At 32.7% G+C, this 25,351-nt stretch overlaps 3 protein-coding genes across 8 annotated transcripts in view; 1 reads left to right on the plus strand and 2 right to left on the minus strand.

Moving 5' to 3' along the window:
• LOC139521681 (cilia- and flagella-associated protein 43-like) overlaps window positions 1–25,351 on the minus strand; it is a 73,723-nt gene that overhangs the window by 30,433 nt on the left and 17,939 nt on the right. For 3 of the 6 annotated variants that reach the window (XM_071315198.1, XM_071315196.1, XM_071315197.1), the window contains 9 exons: window positions 23,775–23,888; window positions 23,219–23,299; window positions 22,385–22,533; window positions 20,922–21,025; window positions 20,629–20,772; window positions 18,840–19,024; window positions 2,265–2,408; window positions 973–1,100; window positions 256–433 (listed from right to left, as the gene is read on the minus strand). In XM_071315198.1, the coding sequence (XP_071171299.1) occupies window positions 256–433; window positions 973–1,100; window positions 2,265–2,408; window positions 18,840–19,024; window positions 20,629–20,772; window positions 20,922–21,025; window positions 22,385–22,533; window positions 23,219–23,299; window positions 23,775–23,888 (1,227 nt within the window). Of the gene's footprint in view, window positions 1–228; window positions 434–972; window positions 1,101–2,264; window positions 2,409–18,613; window positions 18,665–18,839; window positions 19,025–20,628; window positions 20,773–20,921; window positions 21,026–22,384; window positions 22,534–23,218; window positions 23,300–23,774; window positions 23,889–25,351 lie in introns of all 6 variants that reach the window. The other 3 variants (XM_071315194.1, XM_071315193.1, XM_071315195.1) reach the window with 2 other exon arrangements.
• Window positions 3,231–8,449, plus strand: LOC139521684 (P2X purinoceptor 7-like). Its single transcript, XM_071315201.1, has 3 exons — window positions 3,231–3,577; window positions 7,001–7,222; window positions 8,280–8,449. Exons 1-3 carry the CDS (start codon window positions 3,351–3,353, stop codon window positions 8,431–8,433), a joined length of 603 nt encoding a protein of 200 aa, XP_071171302.1. The 5' UTR covers window positions 3,231–3,350; the 3' UTR covers window positions 8,434–8,449.
• Window positions 7,872–18,270, minus strand: LOC139521682 (uncharacterized). Its single transcript, XM_071315199.1, has 8 exons — window positions 17,831–18,270; window positions 16,456–16,719; window positions 13,969–14,760; window positions 13,245–13,431; window positions 12,702–12,950; window positions 12,121–12,292; window positions 11,329–11,477; window positions 7,872–9,452 (listed from the first exon to the last, which is right to left on the minus strand). The coding sequence occupies exons 3-8, from the start codon at window positions 14,728–14,730 to the stop codon at window positions 9,268–9,270; spliced, it is 1,704 nt and encodes a 567-aa protein (XP_071171300.1). The 5' UTR covers window positions 14,731–14,760; window positions 16,456–16,719; window positions 17,831–18,270; the 3' UTR covers window positions 7,872–9,267.

A 25,351-nucleotide genomic window follows, 5' to 3' on the forward strand; every position in this document is an offset into this window, starting at 1 on the left:
TGAAACAGATAATAGCAAATGATTGTTTTGTATAAATCACTTAAAAAGAAAGATAACTCCTCATCTGCTTTCTTTGTTCTTTTTAAAAAGAAATTTAATACTATGTATGACCCCTTACAAGCATACGTTAATCCATTCCTTTGCACTCAGCATGTGAATGTACAACACCAACAAGACCTGTAAATTTGTCAGGTCCACAGCAAGCTGAAAGAAAGAAAATTTTATCACCATTTTTGTCATTATTTTACTGTCAACCTTTTCAGACTGGTCCATTTCAGCTGATGTTGGTCTGTCTGACCGGAGAGGTGGTACCCAGTCAGACATTTTTCTGACCACTTCATCTTGATCTTTCTGTCCCTGCATTAACTTTGTCTTCCTTGCTCGTGCTGACTCCATGGCTGATTTAGCTTTTCCTATTCCTGTTGTTGAGTAGCTTAAATAAAAGAAAATATCTGTCATTTAATTTGATTTTATTTATTATTGTAAATATCAAATACTTTATATGCAACCTAATTTTTAAGCCATTTTTGGGGGTTCAGGATTTTTTATTACTTCCCTTTATAGCTTTAATATCTGCAGTCAATTACTTCCCTTTATAACTCTAATATTTGCAGTAACTTACTTCCCTTTATAAATCTAATAATTTTAGTGGCTTACTTCCCTTTATAAATCTAATGTTTCCAGTGACTTACTTCCCTTTATAAATCAAATAATTCTATTGGCTTACTTCCCTTTATAAATCTAATATTTCTAGTCACTTACTTCCTTTTATAAATCTAACATTCCAATGACTTACTTCCCTTTATAAATCTAATAATTTTAGTGGCTTACTTCCCTTTATAACTCTAATATTTGCAGTAACTTACTTCCCTTTTGTAAATCTAATAATTCTAGTGGCTTACTTCCCGTCATAAATCTAATATATCTAGTCACTTACTTCCCTTTATAAATCTAATAATTCTAGTGACTTACTTCCAGCTATAGCAGCAGATAACACCATCTTGTCCAGTAGTAAATACACTCTGACTATCATCTGAGAAAGCTATGTTCCTCACACCACCACTGTGGTAGTCATGTGGTCTAATGGAAATGAAACGGTCCTACAAATACAAATCTCTCCATTTATCAATCTGAAAATCATAACTGATATGATTTGGAGATCAACAAACATAAAAATTTTGAAAAGTTTTTATTGTGCATATTAAACCAGGTTCTTGGAAAACTATTTTCAAGATCATATGAATGAAATTGTATACCGATAAGAATATGTTATCATGTTTCATAAAAAAAAATTTTTTTTAAATCTATCATGATTTGTTTATTTACTTTAAACAGAGCTGAAAATGTCATTACTTAGTAATAAATCTTTTCAAAGACTTCAAATATATCCCATAACCTTAACTGATACACATACCAAACTTCCTATAGCTCTGACTTGTACATAACCTTAACTGATCCACATACCAAACTTCCTATTGCTCTGACTTGTACATAACCTTAACTGATACACATACTAAACTTCCTATTGCTCTGACTTGTACATAACCTTAACTGATACACATACCAAACTTCCTATTGCTCTGACTTGTACATAACCTTAACTGATCCACATACCAAACTTCCTATTGCTCCGACTTGTACATAACCTTAACTGATACACATACCAAACTTCCTATTGCTCTGACTTGTACATAACCTTAACTGATCCACATACCAAACTTCCTATTGCTCCGACTTGTACATAACCTTAACTGATACACATACCAAACTTCCTATTGCTCTGACTTGTACATAACCTTAACTGATCCACATACCAAACTTCCTATTGCTCCGACTTGTACATAACCTTAACTGATACACATACCAAATTTCCTATTGCTCTGACTTGTACATAACCTTAACTGATCCACATACCAAACTTCCTATTGCTCTGACTTGTACATAACCTTAACTGATCCACATACCAAACTTCCTATTGCTCTGACTTGTACATAACCTTAACTGATCCACATACCAAACTTCCTATTGCTCTGACTTGTACATAACCTTAACTGATAAACATACCAAACTTCCTATTGCTCTAACTTGTACATAACCTTAACTGATACACATACCAAACTTCCTATTGCACTGACTTGTACATAACCTTAACTGATACACATACCAAACTTCCTATAGCTCTGACTTGTACATAACCTTAACTGATCCACATACCAAACTTCCTATTGCTCCGACTTGTACATAACCTTAACTGATACACATACCAAACTTCCTATTGCTCTGACTTGTACATAACCATCAATACCATAACTAGCCAACCATTTACCATGTGGAGACAGTAATAATTTAGCTCCTGGTAACTGGTGTCCTGGGAACTCTGTTTCTGGTAACAAAGGCTCAGCATGACCCTAAAAACAAAAGCATTTTATATGTGATATAACCTTCAGTTAGTTTTAGTAATATTTATGTTCTACTTCTGTTAAATCGAATGTGCATTTATAATGATTGAATACACAAATTGCAAGATATTTATAAAATCAATACATTTTACACACTTCTCACAAATATCTTGGCACTAATGTGAACAAGGTGAACTGCTATACACATTACGCCAACTTGAAGTAATGATTGATGGGGTAATGGTAAAACATGCTTAAATGACACTTTCTACCAATTTTAAGAAGCTTTGATTTGGAGCTCCTGATGAACTGTCTGTTTACTCAAAAAAAAAATTGCAATGTCATTAGCTAAATCATTAAAATTAATTGAAAGAAAGAAGATATTTCAGAAATGTACAGAATCTGAATGATTTCTACTAATAATGTAAAGTGAACAAAAGGACAATAAGAAGAAAGTATTCCCTTTTTGTCCTTGATACATTTGAAGTGATAAGATAGAGATATTTCCCTCCAAAACATATATTAACACACACATCACAGATGTTATAAACAAACCCATGTCCACATCATTATACAAAATAATTAGTGGTTTCACAACATATTTGAAAAATCCACAGAGCAGACTACTATTATAAGATAGTCACCATTAGTTTGATTGTCTTTTAGTATCAGCAACATAGCAGTATTAAAGATCACAGGAAACGATTTTTAAATTTTGTTTTTATTTATTAGATATAAACTTCTTATTTGTTTTATTCGAAAAAAATCAGAATTATTGTCAAAATCCGTATTTATATCCATAAAACCCCCTCCGAAAGTTCTGTCAGTATCGGGTGTGTTCATGACTTACTTCCCTTGAATTGAATCTTTTGTCTACGTCATACGTGCCATAGCTTTGTTTACAGCTGATCACCATGCGTAGTATACAACTGATATAAAAAATTGTTAAGTATGTCTAGTTCCGGAGCAAGTGATGTTGACGAGTTACCAGAATTAGGAATAAAAGGTTCGTCTGTGCATCCGTATCAGTATGAACCAACAGTTCTTCCGGGAAGAGTTATTTCCGAGTCGGAAAGTGACCCTGACAGTGACACTGACAGTGATAGCAAGTTGGATGCATCGGACGACGATATGCCATTGCCGGGATTAGAAACAGAAGTAGATGACATTAGCTTATGGTAAATCAGCCCTTATTTTTATTCAGTTCTGAAAATAATTTAAAAAAATGCATACTGCAATGTTAAAACGGAGTCGGGGTAAAAAAAAGGGGGGGGGGGTATTGTTGTTGTTTTCTCTTCGTAAACAAATGCGGCTAAAGGTCATTTTAACTTATGCTATAGTATGTCTATATGCTAAATCAAAATAAAGTTTTTTTCTTACTTACTTTCTTTTGGTTTTTTTTTACAAGAACGCAAATAAGGCTTACAGACCAGCTTGTATTAGTACATATATAGAAATGTAAAGTGATGTACATGTAGGCGGAAATAATATAAAAAAGAAGATGTGGTATGATTGCCAATGAGACAACTATCCACAAAAGACCAAAATCACACAAACATTAACAATTATAGGTCACCGTACGGCCTTTTAAAATAACATTCATGTATCTTGTCCCATGGCCATGGGTGTTCATACTATTAAGAATTCATCATAACTTTACAATTTCCATTGTAAAAGCATGCACATGACATACAAAAATATATAATCTTGCTCACACACACAGTATTTAATTATAAGCAGGCGAGATTGCTCATAATTTTCCCAAAACAAGAATGTTTACTAAAAACATGTGCAAATACACTGTGCTTAAACGGCTGTGGGTAACTTAAGTTACCCACAGCCCAAGATGGAGCCGCCTTGCGTCGGTTAGATACTTTTCTTCTATAGAATAACAATACCACGAATGCATCAATTAAACAACTGAATTTAAAAGTTGTATTAATCGTTTAGGGAAACCCCTAAACTGGAAAGGTGATTAAGTTCTACAAAATAAACGATCACAGCACGATTTAAAAAAACACTTAGGCTGTCCGTAACTTCAAAACAACTTGTCCGTAACTTTTTTCATCATTCCAATAGAGATGTCCGTAACTTTCAAAGAATCGACATACGCGGATGTAATGTTTAAACTGATGATAGAGATTGCATCGAATACATATTCACAAAACGAAGTAGATGTCTAGTATGATATAATTCATTGTATCGATGGAAGACAAAATTGGGAAAAATATGAAAAAAATCACGATAAATCCGCAAAACTCGGGTCTCATTTTGTATAACGTCGGGGTACCCGAATCGCCTAGTTCGGAGGGTTGTTTCCGCGATCATAGCAGATAAACTGTTGAAACATCATTGTTCGTTTTTATTTTTGAACAAGTAGACTACACAAGTATTTTTTACACATACATGTAGCATGTATACACTTACTGATTTTCTGCCAGCAACGACAAGGGTATCGTGAATCCGGGATTTTGGAGGGGAACCCAAATTGCCCAGGCATGCAGTGGATAGACTATACGAGACTTAAGTGCACAAAATTTTTCCGTTTTTTTTTAAAAAGCCAAAAACACTTTTCTCTCATGCTCACAAAAACAAATCCCATTTGCATTGACAGTAAAATAAAAGGGGTGTCAATCTGGACACACTGGGACGTTGCGCACGGTAATATTGAGGCACCCTGGCCAAGATTTACAGTAAATGGGAAAACGTAAAAAAGGACATTTTGTATAAATGAATAAACCTAGTTTTACAGCTAGCTGCATATTTCATTTGTATGCAAGTTGCATTAAATCTCATTAAACTGAATAAAACTAAAAGACACAATAGGTAAAAGTCAGTGACATTAAAAGGAAAAGAGCAGTCAACATAGTGTAACAATTCGACACAGTATATAAAAATATAAATAACTACGTAGGACAACAGGGTAATTTAATAGTCTAACAACCCCTGATAACATACAAAGAGAGAAAACAAAACATACTAGCAAACATATTCAAAAAATCATAACACTAAAACTAACTGGTGGGATGTATAAATACCGAGCCGCGTCAAAGAGTATTCATCAAAATAAACATAGAAAGAAACAGAGGTGAAGGTAAACCGCAAACATGTAATTAAACTCAAAACATTAAAGAGTATGGAAAAGCCTTGGTCTGACAAGCGAAAAACGACGATAAGACGCACATCAGTAAATAAAAGTTCAAACCATAACCAGGATGGAGTACCACAAACCCCACATAAAACTTCTGTGGTGTAAGTATGATGCGTTAATAAAATCACATTTGGTGGTGAATGAGTAGTATAAACGGCCGCGAATGTTACAAATATGATGTTAATTGTCTTCTAATTGTTGAAATTATAATTCTAAAAATTTTAAATCAAAAGTTACCCACATCTAAAAATAAAGTTACGGACAGTCTGCTTAGTTTCGATCAAAAAGTTACGGACATCTTATGCATTTTTTAAAGTTGACCTTGCGCTTTAGTGAACTCTATATTAACAAACTTATGGTAATTTTTAGTCATTTCTTTATTCAATAATCCTATAAATATTTACATTCTGCATGAAAAACGTCGCAAAAGGTATATTTTGTATGAATTAAATATCAACAAGTTTAGAGTCCGCCATCTTGGGCTGTGGGTAACTTAAGTTACCCACAGCCGTTTAAGCACAGTGAAATACATGTACTTGTCAAAGAAGTTGGCACTCGTCTCATCAGATATAACTCTATATTCATTACAACTCTTTTTCTGATAGAAGGCCACTCTGCATGTGTAATGAGTATAGCCCTGTAATAGCTTTCTTTCAGGTAAAACACATAAATGTCTCGACAATTGTATCAAAATTGAAAGTTGGTGTTGACATTCACAACTATTTGCCCATTTATTTTACAAGGTAATTGTTCTTATTAGAATATAAAAGTTGTCTTATAAATAGGAAAAAATCGAAGAGAAAATTATTTTGGAGCAAGAATTTCAGATGTTGTGTACATGGTGTATGTACACTGAATGTTCATATGTTCATAAAAACAAAACAAAGATTTTCATTACTGTGTCAGTTCAAAATCAATCATCCCTGCTTGCATGGTTAGTACCTATATCAGCTCCACTATTATAAACGGTGGTCATGATCATATTGAAAACACAAGTGAATGGATTAAAAAAAGGAGCTAGTGTCGTCATCAGTGGCGGATCCAGAAATTTTCATAAGGTTGGACCTGCTTCGGTCATGTTTTGAACAGTGATTCCCTAAATAAGCAACCATTTTTTTTTTCATAGAAAAGAGGGGACCCAGCCCCTTATTTTTTTCATTTTTTATTTCTTTTCTATATATGGACCCATTAGAATTTATAAGGATTTTTTTTATCAATAAATTTCTTTTTGTATTGTTAACATACTTCCTTTTGGTTAATGTTTCTTCTTGTTGGTAATATATTTTTCTCCCTGTAGCTAATAAGTCATTGAGACCACTTTGACAACAGGCTCTTTTTTTACCCTGAGTCCCTGACAAATACTTAATCAGGTTCTTGTACCCTTATTTTGCCTTTGTTTACCTTTTTCCAGAACAGCCATTAACATAATTGTTGTATTTGGTTCTTATAGGTGTTCCTGTAGCAGATGTTCAGCAATGCCAACAAGGAGAGAGTGCAAATGTTGCCGGAATACTAATGTTGTGGACAGTAAAGTAGAGGAAGCTGACTTGAAATGTATTACAGAGCATGAAGGATTTCAAGTAAACTGTCTGAACCAGTACGTTTTAGAGACAACATATTATGAATATGTTCAGGATAATGGACCGTTAGAGGACAATGCCATGATTCATGAGTAAGATATTTTCAAATACAACTAAAGTCACAAAATGATGAATAAGTTTTGGCATTTACATAATCAAATTCATGATTCTTTGAATTTTTCTTAAGATGATTTATTAACAAAAATCAATAAGACCAAATACATGGATTATATTTTCAAAGGCAAGTCTGCAAGGGGCTGTTGGTTCTCTAGATTCGCTCAATTAAAAGAATGAGACAATATATTTATATTGACGTTTAATAGCAATATTTAGACCATGTAAATAATATCAATTCTGGCCCTTTATACAGTAATCTTCCTGTAGGTACAAATGTACCTATCCCAAGTCAAGATATTGAAATTTATGGGTTTTTTGCTTGTTGTTGTATTTCATTTTATTTCTGATTTTGGTACATCATATAAAAAGATAAATCGAGCTGTTGATTTTTCCTGTTTGAAGTATTTTAAATGTGGGTATATAACTGGTCCCTTTGTTATCACAATGCATGCGAGTCAATGGTCTACATTAAAGGCTCAGCTGTACCAGAACCTACATGTATAATTTCTGACTTGTACAAGTTGTGAATGCTTGCGGCTTTTGCTAGGGAGTTGTCTCATTGGCAGTTATACAAAATCTGATTTTTTCATATATACAACATTGTAAAAACAATTTCACAAGTAATAAAATATACAAAGTACTTTATTAAACATGGTTTAGAAACCCCCACAATGATTAAGTATACAATTTACATAATGAACAATAATGTGTTCATATATTGTACATGTACATGTACATATGAATGCCCCTATTGCACTACTATTTCTATGTTTAGTGACAAAAAATTGTGGTCAAAATGTTAAACTCTAATTTGAAAGTAAAGTTATAAAGATCATATCATAATTATAAAGAACATGTGTACTTGGGTTCAAGTTGATTGATTTCTTAAAAACTACCTTGACCAAGAAAATTTACCAAAAGCAAGACAGATGCACAGACCAAAAGTACAAGATACCCCTAATTAGGACATTAAAAAATTTAGTGAGTTGGGGGAAATTCCAATAATTCTCATTAAAACTTGTTTCATTTTAGGACTTATAGATACTTGGCTTACAGAAGGTTTGTAAGATGGGTTTGGCACAAACTGGGAAAGAAAAACAGAAGGATTTTGCCATCATGTGTTGTTACCGCCATTAGAGGTGCTTTTCCATCCCAGGAATACTGTGGATTCAAATATCCAAAATAAAAATATAAACACTTTGTGTAGGAATTTGTTAAAATTATTATAGTATTCTGTTGTCATTTAATTCAAATTTAACTTATAAAAAATAAGATGTGGTATTATTGCCAATGAGACAACTATAGACAAAAGACCAAAATGACACAAAGATTAACAACAATAGGTAACCGTACAGCCTTCAACAATGAGCAAAGCCCATACCGCATTGATAAGACAATGTAAAACAATTCAAACGAGAAAACTAATGGCCTTATTTATGTAAAAAAATGAACGAAAAACAAATATGTAATACATAAACAAACGAGAACCACTGATTTACAGGCTTCTGACTTGGGACAGGCACATACATAAATAATGTGGTGGGGTTGAACATGATAGCAGGATCCCAACCCTCCCCTAACCTGGGACAGTGGTATAACAGTACAGCATAAGAACGAACTATAAAAATCAGTTGAAAAAGGCTTAACTCATCAGATAGGCCAAAAATACCAGTGGACGTGGCCCGGTACTTATACATCCCTACACAAAAAGACAAAATGAACAGATCTGAGAGTACTCACAGTTATCTGATGGCTAGTTCAAAGCCACAAACAACTAATAAAAAAATCATGCATCTAAGACTAAAGACTTGTTTGTTTTTTAAATTTTCAGAAAAATTTTACAAATTTATATTTTGAAATAGTTTAATGAATTTTTCAAAGTATTTTTATCCTGTGCTCAGTAAGTTTGTCAGTTTGTCAGTTCAATATTAATAAGTTGAAATATATATTGTTGTCTCTCTGACACATTCCCCATTTCCATTTTTAATTTTATATACATGATAAATAAATGAATTAGTGTTTATTCCAAATTAAATCTTGATTTGTGGTTATCAACAATGTCTGCCTTGGGGGGATGAGGTTTACTGTGTGATAAAGGAGGAGGTCGGACTTTATCGTCACGTCGTCTTTCTGCAATTGCTTCACTGTAGCTCTTTAGACGCTCCCTTCTGAACAGCAGATCCTGGAATAGTTCTTGAACATAACCTGAAAAAATAATAAAATGTTTATCTACAAAGTCTACAAATTATTCTTCAGGAACAGGTATCAACAAATTTGCACTTGAAAGAAAACAAGACTTTTTTTATATTTCAACAAGTAGAAATACATAGAAAAAAGTTAGTGATGAAATTATTTTTACATATATATCAAAAGGAGGATGTGGTATGATTGCTAAATGAGACTACTCTCCTCAAGAGACCAACATGACGCAGAGATAAGCAACCTCAGATCAATAAAGACTTAAACAAGGAGCAAGGCCCATAACAGCTAGTCGGCTATGCCCCATGATGTCAAAGAAAATACAATTCAGAAGAGAAAACTAATTACTTAATTTATGTACTTTGTACAAAATAATTAACATATTACACAACATCAATTGCAAATAACAATTGAATTCAAAGTCAATAACAAACTAATGAAAATAAAATGCTCTGCAGGATGCAGCTTGATATGACCACAAAGGTGAAACTTTTGAACAGTTGGGGTGGGTATGGACACAACATTTAAGCCTGATACAGCTCTAAATTTAGATTGAGATTACATTTTTGACACAGCACAGGTTTCTGACAAGAATGAATATGGTCAAATTCATTATTTAACTTTAAATTTACCCATTATGGTCCAATATCCAAACTCTAAATACAGTGTTAGATTCAGAATATAAAAAATGTCCAAGAATTCCAAAAAATATTTTTTTGCACCTATTTGACCTCAATGTTGACCAATTTGATATAACATGGCCCGAAAACCAAAGAACCCTATCAATCCAATATTTGTTAAATTTTGAACTCTCTCAACCTTTTGCAGACTAATTTGAAAACAAGACCCATAATTACAATTCTAAATATTCAGTTGGATTCGGCATATCAAAGAAACCCAATAATTTAATTTCAGATTGAATTCAAAACAGTTTGATTTTTGACCGTTTTGACCTCAAAGGGGACTAATTTGATAAAGGGGCCCAAAAATCAAAATACATGGTTACTATAGGTTAGATTCAGAAAACCAAAGAACCCCATATTTCAATTTTGTTGAAATCACAATAAGCTTCATCTTGGACACTTTGAACCTTATTGTACACTAATTTGAAAATGGGACCCAAAATTACAAGTCTAAATATACATGTACATTACACATTACAAGTCAGCATATCAAAAAACCACAAAATTGATGAAATAATAAATGTTTAATTTGGGAACATTTTGACCTGAAACTTTTAAAAGGGACCAAAAATCATATATCTAAATACATGGTTTAATTCAGCAAACTAGAGAACCCCATATAATTTATCTTTGTTGAAATCACACTTAATATAATTTTTGACCCTTTGAACCTTTATGTAGACCAATTTGAAAACTGCACCCCCTCCCCCTCCAAAAAATCAGTTAAATTTGGCATAACAAAGAACCCCAACAATTCATTTTTTGATGAAATCAAAGAAAGTTAAATTTTGGACCTCTTTTTGACCAATTTAAAACAGGCCCAAATTCCCAAAATGAAAGAACTCAAGAAATCCGGAATAAAATCCCCTTGAAATTGGTAAAGAAATAAGCAACTTATAAAGTATTCTTTTTGGAACCTAATTCCAAAACTGCTAGGACCATAGTCCCCCAAAATCAATCCCAACCTTCCTTTTGTGGTTTCAAACCTTGTGTTTAAATGTCATAAAGATCCATTCACTTTTAAAACTAAAGTGATTATCCAGAAAAAAAAAGTGTCTTTGGACAACCCTGATGCCAGACAATAATAAAGTGGAACCCAATACATGTATACAAACAAAAAATAATTTTTGACAGTTGTATAAAAATCATGCCTGTAATAGATGTCAAGATGTATTTTAAAAAGTTAAAAATATATTTACCATACGTTGCATTAACCTTAACTTCCTTTGCCACACCTTCACCTTTACGAGCCTTTGGATAGGAAACTCTAAATTGTGCTGTCCCAGTTGATGTCACTGCTTGAGGTCTTGAAGAATTTTCATTAAAATGCATTGCTGCCAAGTAAATTCTGGAGAAAAAAAATTATATGATTACCATGTGTCCTATACATGTACATTTTATTGCAATTTGACTATATAGCAATAATTTTCATTGGACATTGACAAATACTATGAAGGGTTAGATTCCGTGTTCTACCAGTTTGTAAAGAAGAAAGCCAGAATTTTGATTTCTGACTTTTCATGACTTTGTAATTTATAATAAAAATAAACAAGAAAGTCACATTTTGTACATCAAAATCTTTTTGTCATAATTAATGCCAATTAGAGGCATAAGATAAGTATAAATAGGTATGTTATTTATGTTTAACATAGGGAATATACTATGACTTCATGTTTAAAATTAGATATTATTACCAAAGAAAAGGCAAGATTTGCAGACCTTTTCATTATAAATGTTTTTTTTATAGCCAACCTATTTATTATTGGGAATTTAATTTAATTACGGGTAATAAGTGACATAGGAACAAAGATAACTGTATTGTATTTATTTCTTGGCCTTTGAAAAAAATTAAGATCTTTTCTGTACAAATATCTGTTCACCTAGCTCAGATACAGGTCACTAGGGGTACTCAATTTTAAATATGTAGAGTTAAGATTAACTGGAGTAAATATGATTATTACTAGTACTTTAAGAATGACTTTTATTATTACCTTGCCTCAATTTGTGCATGCATGAAATGCACAGACTTTGGTGCAAAGAAACACACAACTCTGTGGTAGGACTCCAAACTTGATGTCTGTTCTGCAGGAGACAGTTTCCCAATATCCTTCATTAAGGTTCTTTCCTGTGCAATCTTTTCAATTGCTTGATACACTTTACTATCTAAAAATTCAAATATAAAATATACAGAACAAGTATAAGCAATATTTTTATTTTTAATTATTTGAGTGATTTTAAAAGTCCAGGGACCGTAACTCTGTACAAAATCATTACACAGACCTGTACAAAATTTGAACTTGATCTGTAACTCGTCATGATAACACTATATACCAATCTTGGACTTTAAACATGACATAAAAAAGGAAGAACACTGATTATTTGTGTTTATGCTCTAGATCCAATGACCATAACTCAGCTCATCTGGGCAAAACATAAATCAAAATTAATGTGTAATTAGTCATGATAAAAATGATAAATATACACCAAATATCAAGTTAAAGTTTCAAGCATGAGAAGAAAAGTAGGTAGGGGAATATTAAATTTTTACATTCAATTGTCATTTGTACTTTACCTTTTTTTATCCATTCTCTGTCATCAAGTGTGTCGTGAAGACATGCTGGGAATTTCGGGCCATGCCCCTCATGGATGTTTGTAATATGGTTTAGGATGGACGACCACTTCTGTGTTACCATTTCCCCATCACCCTGGCTGCTTGCAGCACACCAGTAAATGTGGTTGCTTATGGACTTGGCCCATCTCCCTATGACATCAAAGCCCTTTGTCTTCCTTTTTCCCAGTGCATCTAATTTCTTAAAAACACCTGAAATTCAAACAATAACCCTGAGTGTAAATAAACTAGTATGGTATAGCTTTGCTCATGATTGAAGGCTGTTCAGTGAGCTAAAGTTGTTAATTTCTGTGATTATGTTCTATTAAATTTTGAGGAGTTGTTTAATGGGCAATCATACCACATCTTCTTATTTTTATACATTGCAGCATATAGTTTTTCAAAAAATAAACTAACAACAACAAGGAATACAAATAATTTTTTACCTCCAAATTCCTTTTTAGTAAGAAATGTTGAATTGTAATGAATTTATAAAGACATTTTTACCTTTAGCAACATGCCAGACATCAAACATGTGATGGACATTTTTTCGTTCCAATCTCATATATTTTTTTATGGAAGGATGTCTGTCTGTGACAAAATTCAGAACTTGAATGTCATTTCCATCTAAATAGGCAAGGCAACGTTTAAGACCCTCCAACTCCATATGGTAAGAGTTAGGAACCTCATTGCTCTATAAAAAAAAAAGATCAGCAGTATTATTACTGGTTTATTTATGACATATGTGTTTAAGAACATCTTTAATGACTACCCTGACTAGATATTGATTTTTGAAATTGGCATCTAATGGTACTGAACAATACATATATATATATGTATTTTAATTCAATCATGTGAATATACACGTACTAACATTTACAACTACAATGTCATGAGTGTATTTACATTGTTATACATTAATCATACATTTACTAAATTGTACTGCATGTATTGTTTAAATACATGAAATTTCAATTAAGAAATATTTAAACAATATTGTACCAAAAAATGTCACTGACCCATATTAAAAGTATCTTTAATGACTATATATATATACATGATATATGATGAAACTTCAATCATTGTCAATGATCACTGGTTAATGTCTGTGTCATTTTGGTCTCTAATGGACAGTTGTCTCATTGGAAATCATACCACATCTCCTTTTTATATTTAATTCATCTGAATGTTTAATAAACAATTAGTAGTAAATTTTAAGACAAAAATGTACCTGAACCAACTGCATATCTATGATTTTGCTACGTTCAAGATCCATAATGCTGTAAGACCCATACTTTGCAGTATGCCCTGGGGTACAACACCTTGCATCACCACCAATCTTAACTGGAGAGCCGTTGTTTTGAATTTCAGTTATAAGGTCTAGCTGTTTACATTGCCATATATCTGTGATTGTTGGCAGCAGGTAGGCATTCTGTAGGGATGAAAATGTTCTTTCAGAGAAACAACATACTGAAGCATGTCTGAAAAATGTTAATATTTTGGATATGCTCCCTCCTGAAAATAGTACTGCTCCAGCCAGAATTAAGTTTCCAAGTGGCATAGTTCCTGAAAAAGGCTGACTGTTCCATCTTGTAATTTCAGGACATTTGCATTTCAAATTAACAGTCACAGCAGTTCCTATAACATTGAAAGTATCTATTTCCTTAGTTGACACACAGTGTAGACACACTGATTGTAACAGTTCTTTAAGATTACTCTCAAATACCATGAACTTTCTTTCCTTAAAAGGTGGATTTGTGTGCGGCTCCTCATTTTTATCATGCTCTTCATTTATTAATGTATCTTCATTTATGTCCATCTCCTCATCACTAAAACCTTCTTCTTCATAAGGAACCCAGTCTTCGTCACTCTCATTGCTGCATGTGTCATGATCTTCGTCTGTCATTTCAGGAGTCTGGCTATATCTAAGTGCTCTAGATGGTTGCACTGTGTCTGTCTGTACAGCTGCATCAGTAGTATGCACACACCTCATGTCAGTCTGACAGCTAAAGTGGTTCTTTTCCTAAAAGAATATATATATCTTAGAAAAAAAACTTACATACATATTAAAATTTAAAAACCTACATTTTTAAATAAAACTAGAGGCTCTAAAGAGCCTGTGTTGCTCACCTTGGTCTATGTGAATATTAAACAAAGGACACAGATGGATTCACGACAAAATTGTGTTTTGGTGATATTGATGTGTTTGTAGATCTTACTTAACTAAACATTCTTGCTGCTTACAATTATCTGTATCTATAATGAACTTGGTCCAGTTAGTTTCAGTCATTCAGTGGAAAATGAAAGTGAAAATTTACCAATTTTATGAAAAGTGTTAAAAATTGACTAAAAAGGGCAATAACTCCTAAGGAGGTCAATTGACCATTTTGGTCATATTGACTTATTTGTGAATCTTACTCAGCTGAACATTATTGCTGTTTACAGTTTATCTCTATCTATAATAATATTCAAGATATTGACCAAAAACAGCAAAATTTCCTTAAAATTACCAATTCAAGGGCAGCAACCTAACAACAGGTTGTCCAATTCATTAGAAAAATTAAGAGCAAATAGATCTTGACCTGAATAACAATTTAAACCATGTCATATTTGCTCTAAATGCTTTTGTTTTTGAGTTATAAGCCAAAAACTGCATTTTACCCCTATGTTCTATTTTTAGCCATGGCGGCCATCTTGGATGGTTGACCGGGTCACTGGACACAATATTCAAAACAAAATACCCCAATGATGATTGTGGCCAAGTTTGGTTAAATTTGGCCCAGTAGTTTCAGAGGAGAAGATTTTTGTAAAAGTTAACGACGACAATGGACGCCAAGTGATGAGAAAAGCTTAGGAACATCTACTGTAATATTTATTCCTGTGGAAATAATATTCCAGAATAGTTTTTCCATTTGGAACTTATATTATGAAGGAACTTCTATTCCGTGACAGGCCCTTTAGGCCAGGTGAGCTAAAAATGGACAATATCTATCATATTTATAGGTGTACATGTATTGAATTCCGAAGGGGTAGGGATTTTTTTTTTTAAATATACAGCGTTATAGGTTGATTTTGTATGCACTTTATATATAAATGTATTTTTTTCCCCCATATGAAAATAAAAATGCTTTGCTGAGTGTAGCCTGATACAAACACAGAGGTTGAACCGTTTGAAAAATATTTATGTCCCTGTCCTAATCCTTTTGCTTATCTGTTGGTGTAGTTCATATGTGGTTTTGTTTATCGTTTTGTAAATATATACATGTAAATTATGGCACTAGTTTTCTCATTCAAATTATATTACTCCATTGTATACTGGCAAACTGTTGGCCTTTTAAAGTATACTGAGTATTTTTTAAAGACTTTATAGCATTGAACTTTAAACTTGAAGGCATTATTAATTGTCACTGACTGCTGCTTACTTTTTACAGTTTACTTATTCTTAACTATTCTGTCTTTGATGAAAAGTTGTCTCATTGCAATCATGCTACATCTTATTTAATTCATATAAATCAGTCTGCACCATTAGCAATTAGCAAGTAGTCCTATTCCCTTGACTAGTATTTTATAGAATCATATTAGTAAAAATTTTCAAAATGTTTGATAGTCTGATAGGGACAACTTTTGATATTTAGTTAACAAACAAGCAGATGAAAAAGTATTTGATGAAGACTGATATATCAGGCTGATATATATATCATATGATATTATAACTTACCACTTGGACTGTTTAGATATATGCATTGTATCTTTGAGGTTCCATGGGTATAGCCACTGCTGTGTAGATAGCTTCCTCTTTATCAGATGTCACTTTATCAAAGCACTTGTCTTTGCTTTCTTGTTCATAACATTCATCATGTTCATTTGATCCATGTATGTCTGAATGGTCTGAGTCTGCTTCTGGTGATTCTTGTACATGTATGTCTGAGTCTGCCTCTGGTGATGCTTGTACATGTACAATTTCCAATATTTTATTCAATGCCTGTAACAGTAATTTTCAAGTTTTAATACAAGTGCATATACAGTGTATATATATATGAGCTTTATTATCTGTATTTTTTTCAGCAGAGATTATAGTCTTACATGTACATATATTAAAAACAATACTTAGATGCTGATCCTCTTAATTATATGATGAATTAAAATCATTGCAATTCATAATTCATTTAGCCTTTGTCTCTGCATGATTCTGATAGATGGAAATATAATTCAGAGCAATATAATATAAATAGTATATATATTAATCATGTTGTATAGCATTGTATAACATAGTTGACTGACTTTAGCTTACATTACATATGAAAGTACCCTATTTGTTAATGGAACAAATTAACTAATGATTGTTTTAATCATTCTTACCATGCAATTTCCTTGCATCATTATCATGATTATAATTTAATTACTAATTAGTACATTTTTTGTCAGTCAGATATATAGCTGACAGATTTTTTTTTCTTCAAATTTATACTAAGCATCAAGCCATGAATGTTGATACTAAACTATATATATTGCATGATATAGTACATGTAATAATACAATGAGATAAGATAGATCACAATGCTAAAAACAGGCAAAGGGAGCTACATTGTACCAATTGATAATCCAGGGAAGGGGCTCAGATAAAAATTTTAAAAAGAAAGGACAGAAAAAGATTAAAACAAATCAGGATGAGGAACCTCAACTTTTCTAAGATGACAGACAATTTATGTAAAAAAAAACCAGGGTTACAAAAAAAAAAAATCCTGAACAAAAATCTTCATCCAAGGGACACGCCCCCCCCCCGGCCCCCCCAACTCCCAAACCCACCCTTAAAAACATAAATATATGCCCCCTTCTGACAGGGGTGGATCCAGCCATTTTAAAAAGATGCAGGGTGTCCAACCCATGACAAAAGGGGGAGGGTCAAACGGTAACCATATGTCCCTATTCAAATGCATTGATCGCCAAAAAAAGGGGGGTCCAACCCCCACCCCCCCCCTCTTGATCCGCCACTGCCCTTTCACAATTTCATTATAAATTAAAAAAATGTTTGAACACGAATTTTTTTGCGAGTTATAAATAATTAAAAAAGATAATGAAAAAATTAAAAATACCTCTATTCTTTTTCTTTTCCTGACCGCTCCTGATTGCCGAACAAGCTTTCTCTTTTTCTCTTCTGCTGACACTGTCAGTGTTGTGTTCTGTAGCTTTTTGGGGGAAGAAAAGTCAAAGATCGTCGGCACTGCGTCTGATTTTAACTGTAACTTTTTCATTTTGTATCCAATTGAAGCTGCAAATAGCGGATTTACCACAAACTGATCATTGCTAAAATGTTTAGCGCATAATCTGGATGTGTTGGATGGCTGAAAGTTCTTCCGTTTCACTTTGATTGTCCATTGTTTACGTCTATGATCATCTTTCGGAAACTCAAATAGTCCTATTCCTTGACCTGACCCAGTTTTGCAGTTAAATGCAACACAATACACCATACTAAATATAGATTACACGCTCCAATAATTTCAACTTCTGCTAATGTAAAATGAAAGTCGCCGATAGCACGTATGACGTAGTAGGTAAAGGGAGATCATCCAAGAGTAAAAAATACGCGGGCTATTCAAATGGGTATAAAATCGTCTTTTTTCTTATGAATAAAACGGAACATTTAAGATTGAATCCGATTTTTATCTGTTATTTATACTTATGGACACATGATAACAAGAAATAATAATATATGGAAAATCACTTCCTGTGATCTTTAATATTATTATGATTTAAAACTGCCAATCTATCAATCCCCTTTTCTAATCTATGTAATGAAACAACGAAAAAAAAAAACACCAAGAAAAAGCAATGATAACTCTGCTGTTAAACTTAAAATGTATTAATAGCACTATTACATCAAAATCACCAAATTCTGGTGTACGTTCGCCGCCTTCTGCTTCAAGATACTACAAAAAATACAAATACATTTTCTATTTAACTAAATCCTTGAATGTCAGATAAAATGAAATTCAATATCTATGTTAAATAATAATTTAATTGAGGAAAAAAATAAGATTTAACAAGAACCATTGATTCCCTTGAATAATGTCTATAAGACTTGACCAGCGATTGATATGTTACCTTCTTAGGAATCTCATCAGGCAATGATATCTGGTGTAATTTTTTGGTTTTCTGTGAAACAGCAAACAGTAGATTTCCTTCAGCCACAGCTCCTCCAAATGATGGGATTCCAAACTTCAGTACCATTTTCTTTATTGCTGCATCTTTGAAATCACATTTCAAACTTTGGACACTCTTCCTTGGATCTGTTTAAAAAAGAATAAAAAGATAAAGTTAGGATTTATATAAATACTTAGTGACAAGATTCTGTCATTGATAGATAAAAAGATTGGACCAAATAACTGTTTATCCTGAAAAATTTTCTTATTTTGCTTTGTAGAAAAATCAAAAACAGAACTTAATTAGGCTGCCATATCATCATTACAATTTATGGGATACCAATTTTGGTTGATTTTTTGGGGAAAGATAAACCATGAATGTAAATGTTAAGGATGTTTGCTCTTCTATTTTTTAATTTTTGCCAGATTTTCGGAATCCTCTGGTTTTATCCATGTATATTCATAAATAAAAAATTGCCCATTAACCCCTACTTTTTTTCCATTATTTTATAACATAAAGTTTAAAAAGCCATATTTCACAATCTTATAAAATCCTTGTTATTATTTCATAATTTTTGAAACAAAAAAGGTGCCAATGTAAAATGTATGGAAAATCTAGAGAGAATTATTTCCCGCCAAATATTCAATGGCTTATATCTCGAAAACAAGCACACGGACCCTCTATTTTTTTCTACTTTTTATTTTTTTTTATTTATTTACTATCAATTCAAAACAGTCTTTTAAAAAGCTTGTTATTTTTAAACAGAGTAGCGAAACATCCTTTAACCCTTTCGCCGATGAGTCCCGGTTTACCGGGATTCACGCTTCAGACAGCTGACGATGAGTCCCGTTTTACCGGGATCGGAATACCTCTTTTATGTTTCCCGCTTAAAACAGTGCAAACATGAGTTATCTTTCTTTGATGGATACCCGGATGAAAGTGTAAACATTGCGCTTCCGTTTGTTGAAAACCGTGTCAAAATCAGAGGAAATTTATGGAATTTACGAGAATTTGAAATGAGGGAACATTTTTTTTGAAAGAATATGGAAGAATTGAAGCCAAACTAGTATACTTTTTTGACATAAAATGTGGTTTTAAGTACAAAACACTTGGAATGGACATCGTTCAGTGTGAGGAATTTGTACAGCCTCATAAAAATTTTCAAAATTTTGCCGTTTTGGGTTAAAAAATTACGATTTGGGGTCAAAGAGCAGAATTTTGAGAATTTCACCTAGAAAATGCCGAAAATTTGAAAATTTGAATATTTTAAGAAGAAAAAATTATTAAAACATGAATAAAACTGTGAACATGGTGTAAGTGAATGAAATAAATACACAAATAACTACAAACAAGTTTTTATTGACATTTATTATGAAGATCTCCCACTTGAGTAATAGTAGCCAGGGAAGCCATCGTCTCAGAGTAGCTTCTGTCTGGGCAGCAATCGGTGAAAGGGTTAATGCAGTACACAATTTTAATTTACTTGTATGCAGACTTTGACAAAACCATGAAATAAATAGTATAATACATGTATTAAAAGACATTTCCAAGGCATTAGGCATTCAAGTATCACTTATAATATTTTTATCTCTGCCTATTAAATTTTTGCCCTTTTAATTCTTATTTCAGGAATTTAAGTACAGCCAAGATGGTATGATACAAGATGTCATGAACAGAAATTTGATGCTGGGTGAGTCTGACATCATTTTGGGTACAGCTGAATTTCTTATATATCATTTCACCAACATACCTTTCAAGATATCCTCTGGAAGCTCAAAATATAACAAGGCATCAGCACCATTTCTTCTGTTCCCAGAACTATTTGTTGTGATAGAAACTTTTACAACACCATTGACAGTAAATGTTGTAATAGTCAAAATCTCCCCTTCAACCACTGTAAAAAAATAAATAATAAATATTTGATAATGACATAATTTTCTTTTTTTTATATTTTTTTTAAAATGATATTTGATAGAACAAACAGTTAGGTTTATGATTTTAAAACAACTAAATATTTCTTAGAGATTTTAGTTTGTCCATTACCTGTGTAACCGATTGGATTAAAGTCTTTAGAAGCCCTTCCATCTATTACAAAAACTTGTCCATTTTCTGCTCCAGCAATTAAAAAATTTCCATCCACATCATACCTGTTAACATATAACATAAAATAAGTTATTGGAAATATTTTTAAAGTTAAAATCATCATCTGCATTTATAATATCAACAAGTGCTTACTGATAAGCAGCTATAAAGTAAATTAAATACCTAATGACCTTCAAAATAGAAAAGAAGTAACCATTTAGTCATCAACAAACAAAAAGAATACGTTTCTATAAATTAAATAAGTTTGTGGTTGTACAAATAAAACTGTAACAAGGTAACATATATGTACATCTAATGATGATTTTGATAAAAGTTTGGACATACTGGCCTTGTGATGTAGATTTTATATTATGTAAGTCTGAGAACGAGGACCTATGGATACCAAGGTGACATATTATGTAAGTCTGAGAAAGAGGACCTATGGATACCAAGGTGACATATTATGTAAGTCTGAGAAAGAGGACCTATGGATACCAAGGTGACATATTATGTAAGTCCGAGAAAGAGGACCTATGGATACCAAGGTGACATATTATGTAAGTCTGAGAAAGAGGACCTATGGATACCAAGGTGACATATTATGTAAGTCCGAGAAAGAGGACCTATGGATACCAAGGTGACATATTATGTAAGTCCGAGAAAGAGGACCTATGGATACCAAGGTGACATATCATGTAAGTCTGAGAAAGAGGACCTATGGATACCAAGGTGACATATTATGTAAGTCCGAGAAAGAGGACCTATGGATACCAAGGTGACATATTATGTAAGTCCGAGAAAGAGGACCTATGGATACCAAGGTGACATATTATGTAAGTCTGAGAACGAGGACCTATGGATACCAAGGTGACATATTATGTAAGTCTGAGAAAGAGGACCTATGGATACCAAGGTGACATATTATGTAAGTCTGAGAAAGAGGACCTATGGATACCAAGGTGACATATTATGTAAGTCTGAGAAAGAGGACCTATGGATACCAAGGTGACATAAACAACTCAAAGCAGACTAAGAGTAAAAAAAACGCTATATATATTAAGTGTTTTAAATGATGAGTTTTCCACTTGTTCGCATATAAATAAATACAAATATTCATATCAATATACATTTAATACAAAATTAAGTTTTTTCCAATATTGGTAAACATGACTAAGTTGTCCCTTTTCAGACAAGAAACTGAGCTAAAGTACCCTTCATCTTTAACAGTCCTGCATTGCACTTCCATATCTACTTTATGGTGAACTAGACCTTAAATCTGTAGAGGAACAAATAGAATAGGCACAGGCCTGAATAAAGGTCTTAGGGGAGATGCCATCTAAAATTAAAAACCGAAAGCCATAATTTAATAAATCATCAATGAAAGAGAAAAATTGATGGCTTTTCATTATTTATTATACACTTACGTCAAATTTGAGACAGGTACATGGTACATTCTGGTGCTCTTTATAATTCTTGGTTTTTGAACATTGGTTAGATCAACAATCATGACATGTCCACTAACAGTCCCTACAGCTGCAACATGAGTTAGGGGACTACAAGCCATACATGTAGCCTGAAATGGAATAAACACTATCGTTATAGTTAAGTGAAGCATAGGTTGTTTCCAAATATTCTAGACATTTGGTAAAAATTTAGCTGACTATTGAGATTTTTCATACAAGAGAGACAGTTGCATGATTTGGTAAGTTTTCCTTAAACAATCATACTTCCACTACATGTCAAGACAACAAAATATTCACAACTTTGTAAACAAATCTTAAAAAAAAAAATTGAATTTAGTTGTTCTGATATGTCTATTTATATAAAATTAATGCTAACTTAAGGTGGTACCTAACACTACAGGGAGATAACTCTCTAAAATCAGCTAAACATTTTAATTACGTTGTGTTGTAAAGGGAATAATAAGCTTCTCAATGATCAAAATTGGTGTTTGTCAAAGTACTATATAACCAGTGTAATTTTTCTGACAAAACGGTTGGTTCAAAATTTTTGAAATTTTTATATTTTTGTTAAAGGGTCAAAGTAAATACTTTGTTAAATTTTTATGAAAATTAAACGAGCCAAATTTAGTTTAGTGAAAGTGTTGGGTACCACCTTAAAGCAGATGTGTCAGTACTTTTTATAGGTTAATATATTTCTTAAAATGATATGATTTGCATTAATTAAAAAAGAAAAAACATAAAAAGAAAACCTGTTTGATGATTTTATACTGGATGAAACTGTTAGAAGAAACTTACTGGAACTCCGACTGCCACAGAGGAAACAAACTTCCCTTTGTCCATCGTCCACACTTGTAATTCACCATCTTCTTTCACACTCTAGTTATTAAATAAATAATTAACTCTAAATCATGAATAACGAGCATTTTTTAAGTGAAACCTAAATGAATACAGGATATATTTTATATCTTTGAAAAGAAGTTAAATGATATCTTCATAAAGACAATTACTAGTGTACCATGTGTAATAAAGTAAGTAAATAAAATACATTATTTGAATAAAAAAATACTTAATTGAGCAAGCTAACAAAGCCTTAACTTATAGTCAATTTCAGTTTTTTTTTTAAATCCAGCTCAAGGAAAGTGGCTGAAAAATCTCAAACATTTAAAAAAAAAGTTAATATTCAACATTTTTATAAATCTCTCTATTATTAAGATAATAAAGTTGAACCTAATTGTGAGTTGTAGATAATTATAATGAGTTCAAAAACATTGATTGTAAGATCCTTTGAAACAATGATTCTCTAAACAGTAGTATTGAAACAAATATAACATTGACTTCTGTGTAAACTTACTACAACATGTTCATTTCCAGTCAGACATCCAATACCCATTACTGTTCCCCAGTGTAAATCTTTCAGTAATTTGAGAGAGTTTGGAATCCCTGCTTCATACAAATGTAGAGATCCCTATAATATAGAAAATAAAACATAGTAAACCTGTTTATCTTTCTTATATTCTTGTACAAATGAGAGGTTTAGCTAGCTATAAAACCATATATTAATCCACCATTTTTTACATAAGGAAATGTCTGTAATAAATCAGGAATAAGTTGTTTTCCATACATTTGATGCGCTTCAGCTTTTGATTTTGCCATTTGATTAGGGACTTTCCAAAATTTTCCTTTGAGATCGCCATTTTTGCTATAATTTTACTTTTTCAGTACAAGATTTGATTTTTTTCCCTTTGTAAATTAGTACTCAAGAAACTATTCCTTCTTTTCTGCGACTAATGATCATTCAATATTACATTATAACATTACCTCACATGATCCTATGGCCAGACGTCTGTAACTAGGAGGGAAGCTGAGAGATGTGATTGGATGATTAATATTACATGATAACATTACCTCACATGATCCTATCGCCAGACGTCTGTAACTAGGAGGGAAGCTGAGAGATGTGATTGGATGATTAATATTACATGATAACATTACCTCACATGATCCTATCACCAGACGTCTGTAACTAGGAGGGAAGCTGAGAGATGTGATTGGATGATTAATATTACATGATAACATTACCTCACATGATCCTATCGCCAGACGTCTGTAACTAGGAGGGAAGCTGAGAGATGTGATTGGATGATTAATATTACATGATAACATTACCTCACATGATCCTATCGCCAGACGTCTGTAACTAGGAGGGAAGCTGAGAGATGTGATTGGATGATTAATATTACATTATAACATTACCTCACATGATCCTATCGCCAGACGTCTGTAACTAGGAGGGAAGCTGAGAGATGTGATTGGATGATTAATATTACATGATAACATTACCTCACATGATCCTATCGCCAGACGTCTGTAACTAGGAGGGAAGCTGAGAGATGTGATTGGATGATTAATATTACATGATAACATTACCTCACATGATCCTATCGCCAGACGTCTGTAACTAGGAGGGAAGCTGAGAGATGTGATTGGATGATTAATATTACATGATAACATTACCTCACATGATCCTATCGCCAGACGTCTGTAACTAGGAGGGAAGCTGAGAGATGTGATTGGATGATTAATATTACATGATAACATTACCTCACATGATCCTATCGCCAGACGTCTGTAACTAGGAGGGAAGCTGAGAGATGTGATTGGATGATTAATATTACATGATAACATTACCTCACATGATCCTATCGCCAGACGTCTGTAACTAGGAGGGAAGCTGAGAGATGTGATTGGATGATTAATATTACATGATAACATTACCTCACATGATCCTATCGCCAGACGTCTGTAACTAGGAGGGAAGCTGAGAGATGTGATTGGATGATTAATATTACATGATAACATTACCTCACATGATCCTATCGCCAGACGTCTGTAACTAGGAGGGAAGCTGAGAGATGTGATTGGATGATT

The sequence above is a fragment of the Mytilus edulis genome, chromosome 4 (assembly GCF_963676685.1).
Source record: "Mytilus edulis chromosome 4, xbMytEdul2.2, whole genome shotgun sequence".
In the NCBI taxonomy this organism is placed as follows: Eukaryota; Metazoa; Mollusca; class Bivalvia; order Mytilida; family Mytilidae; genus Mytilus; species Mytilus edulis.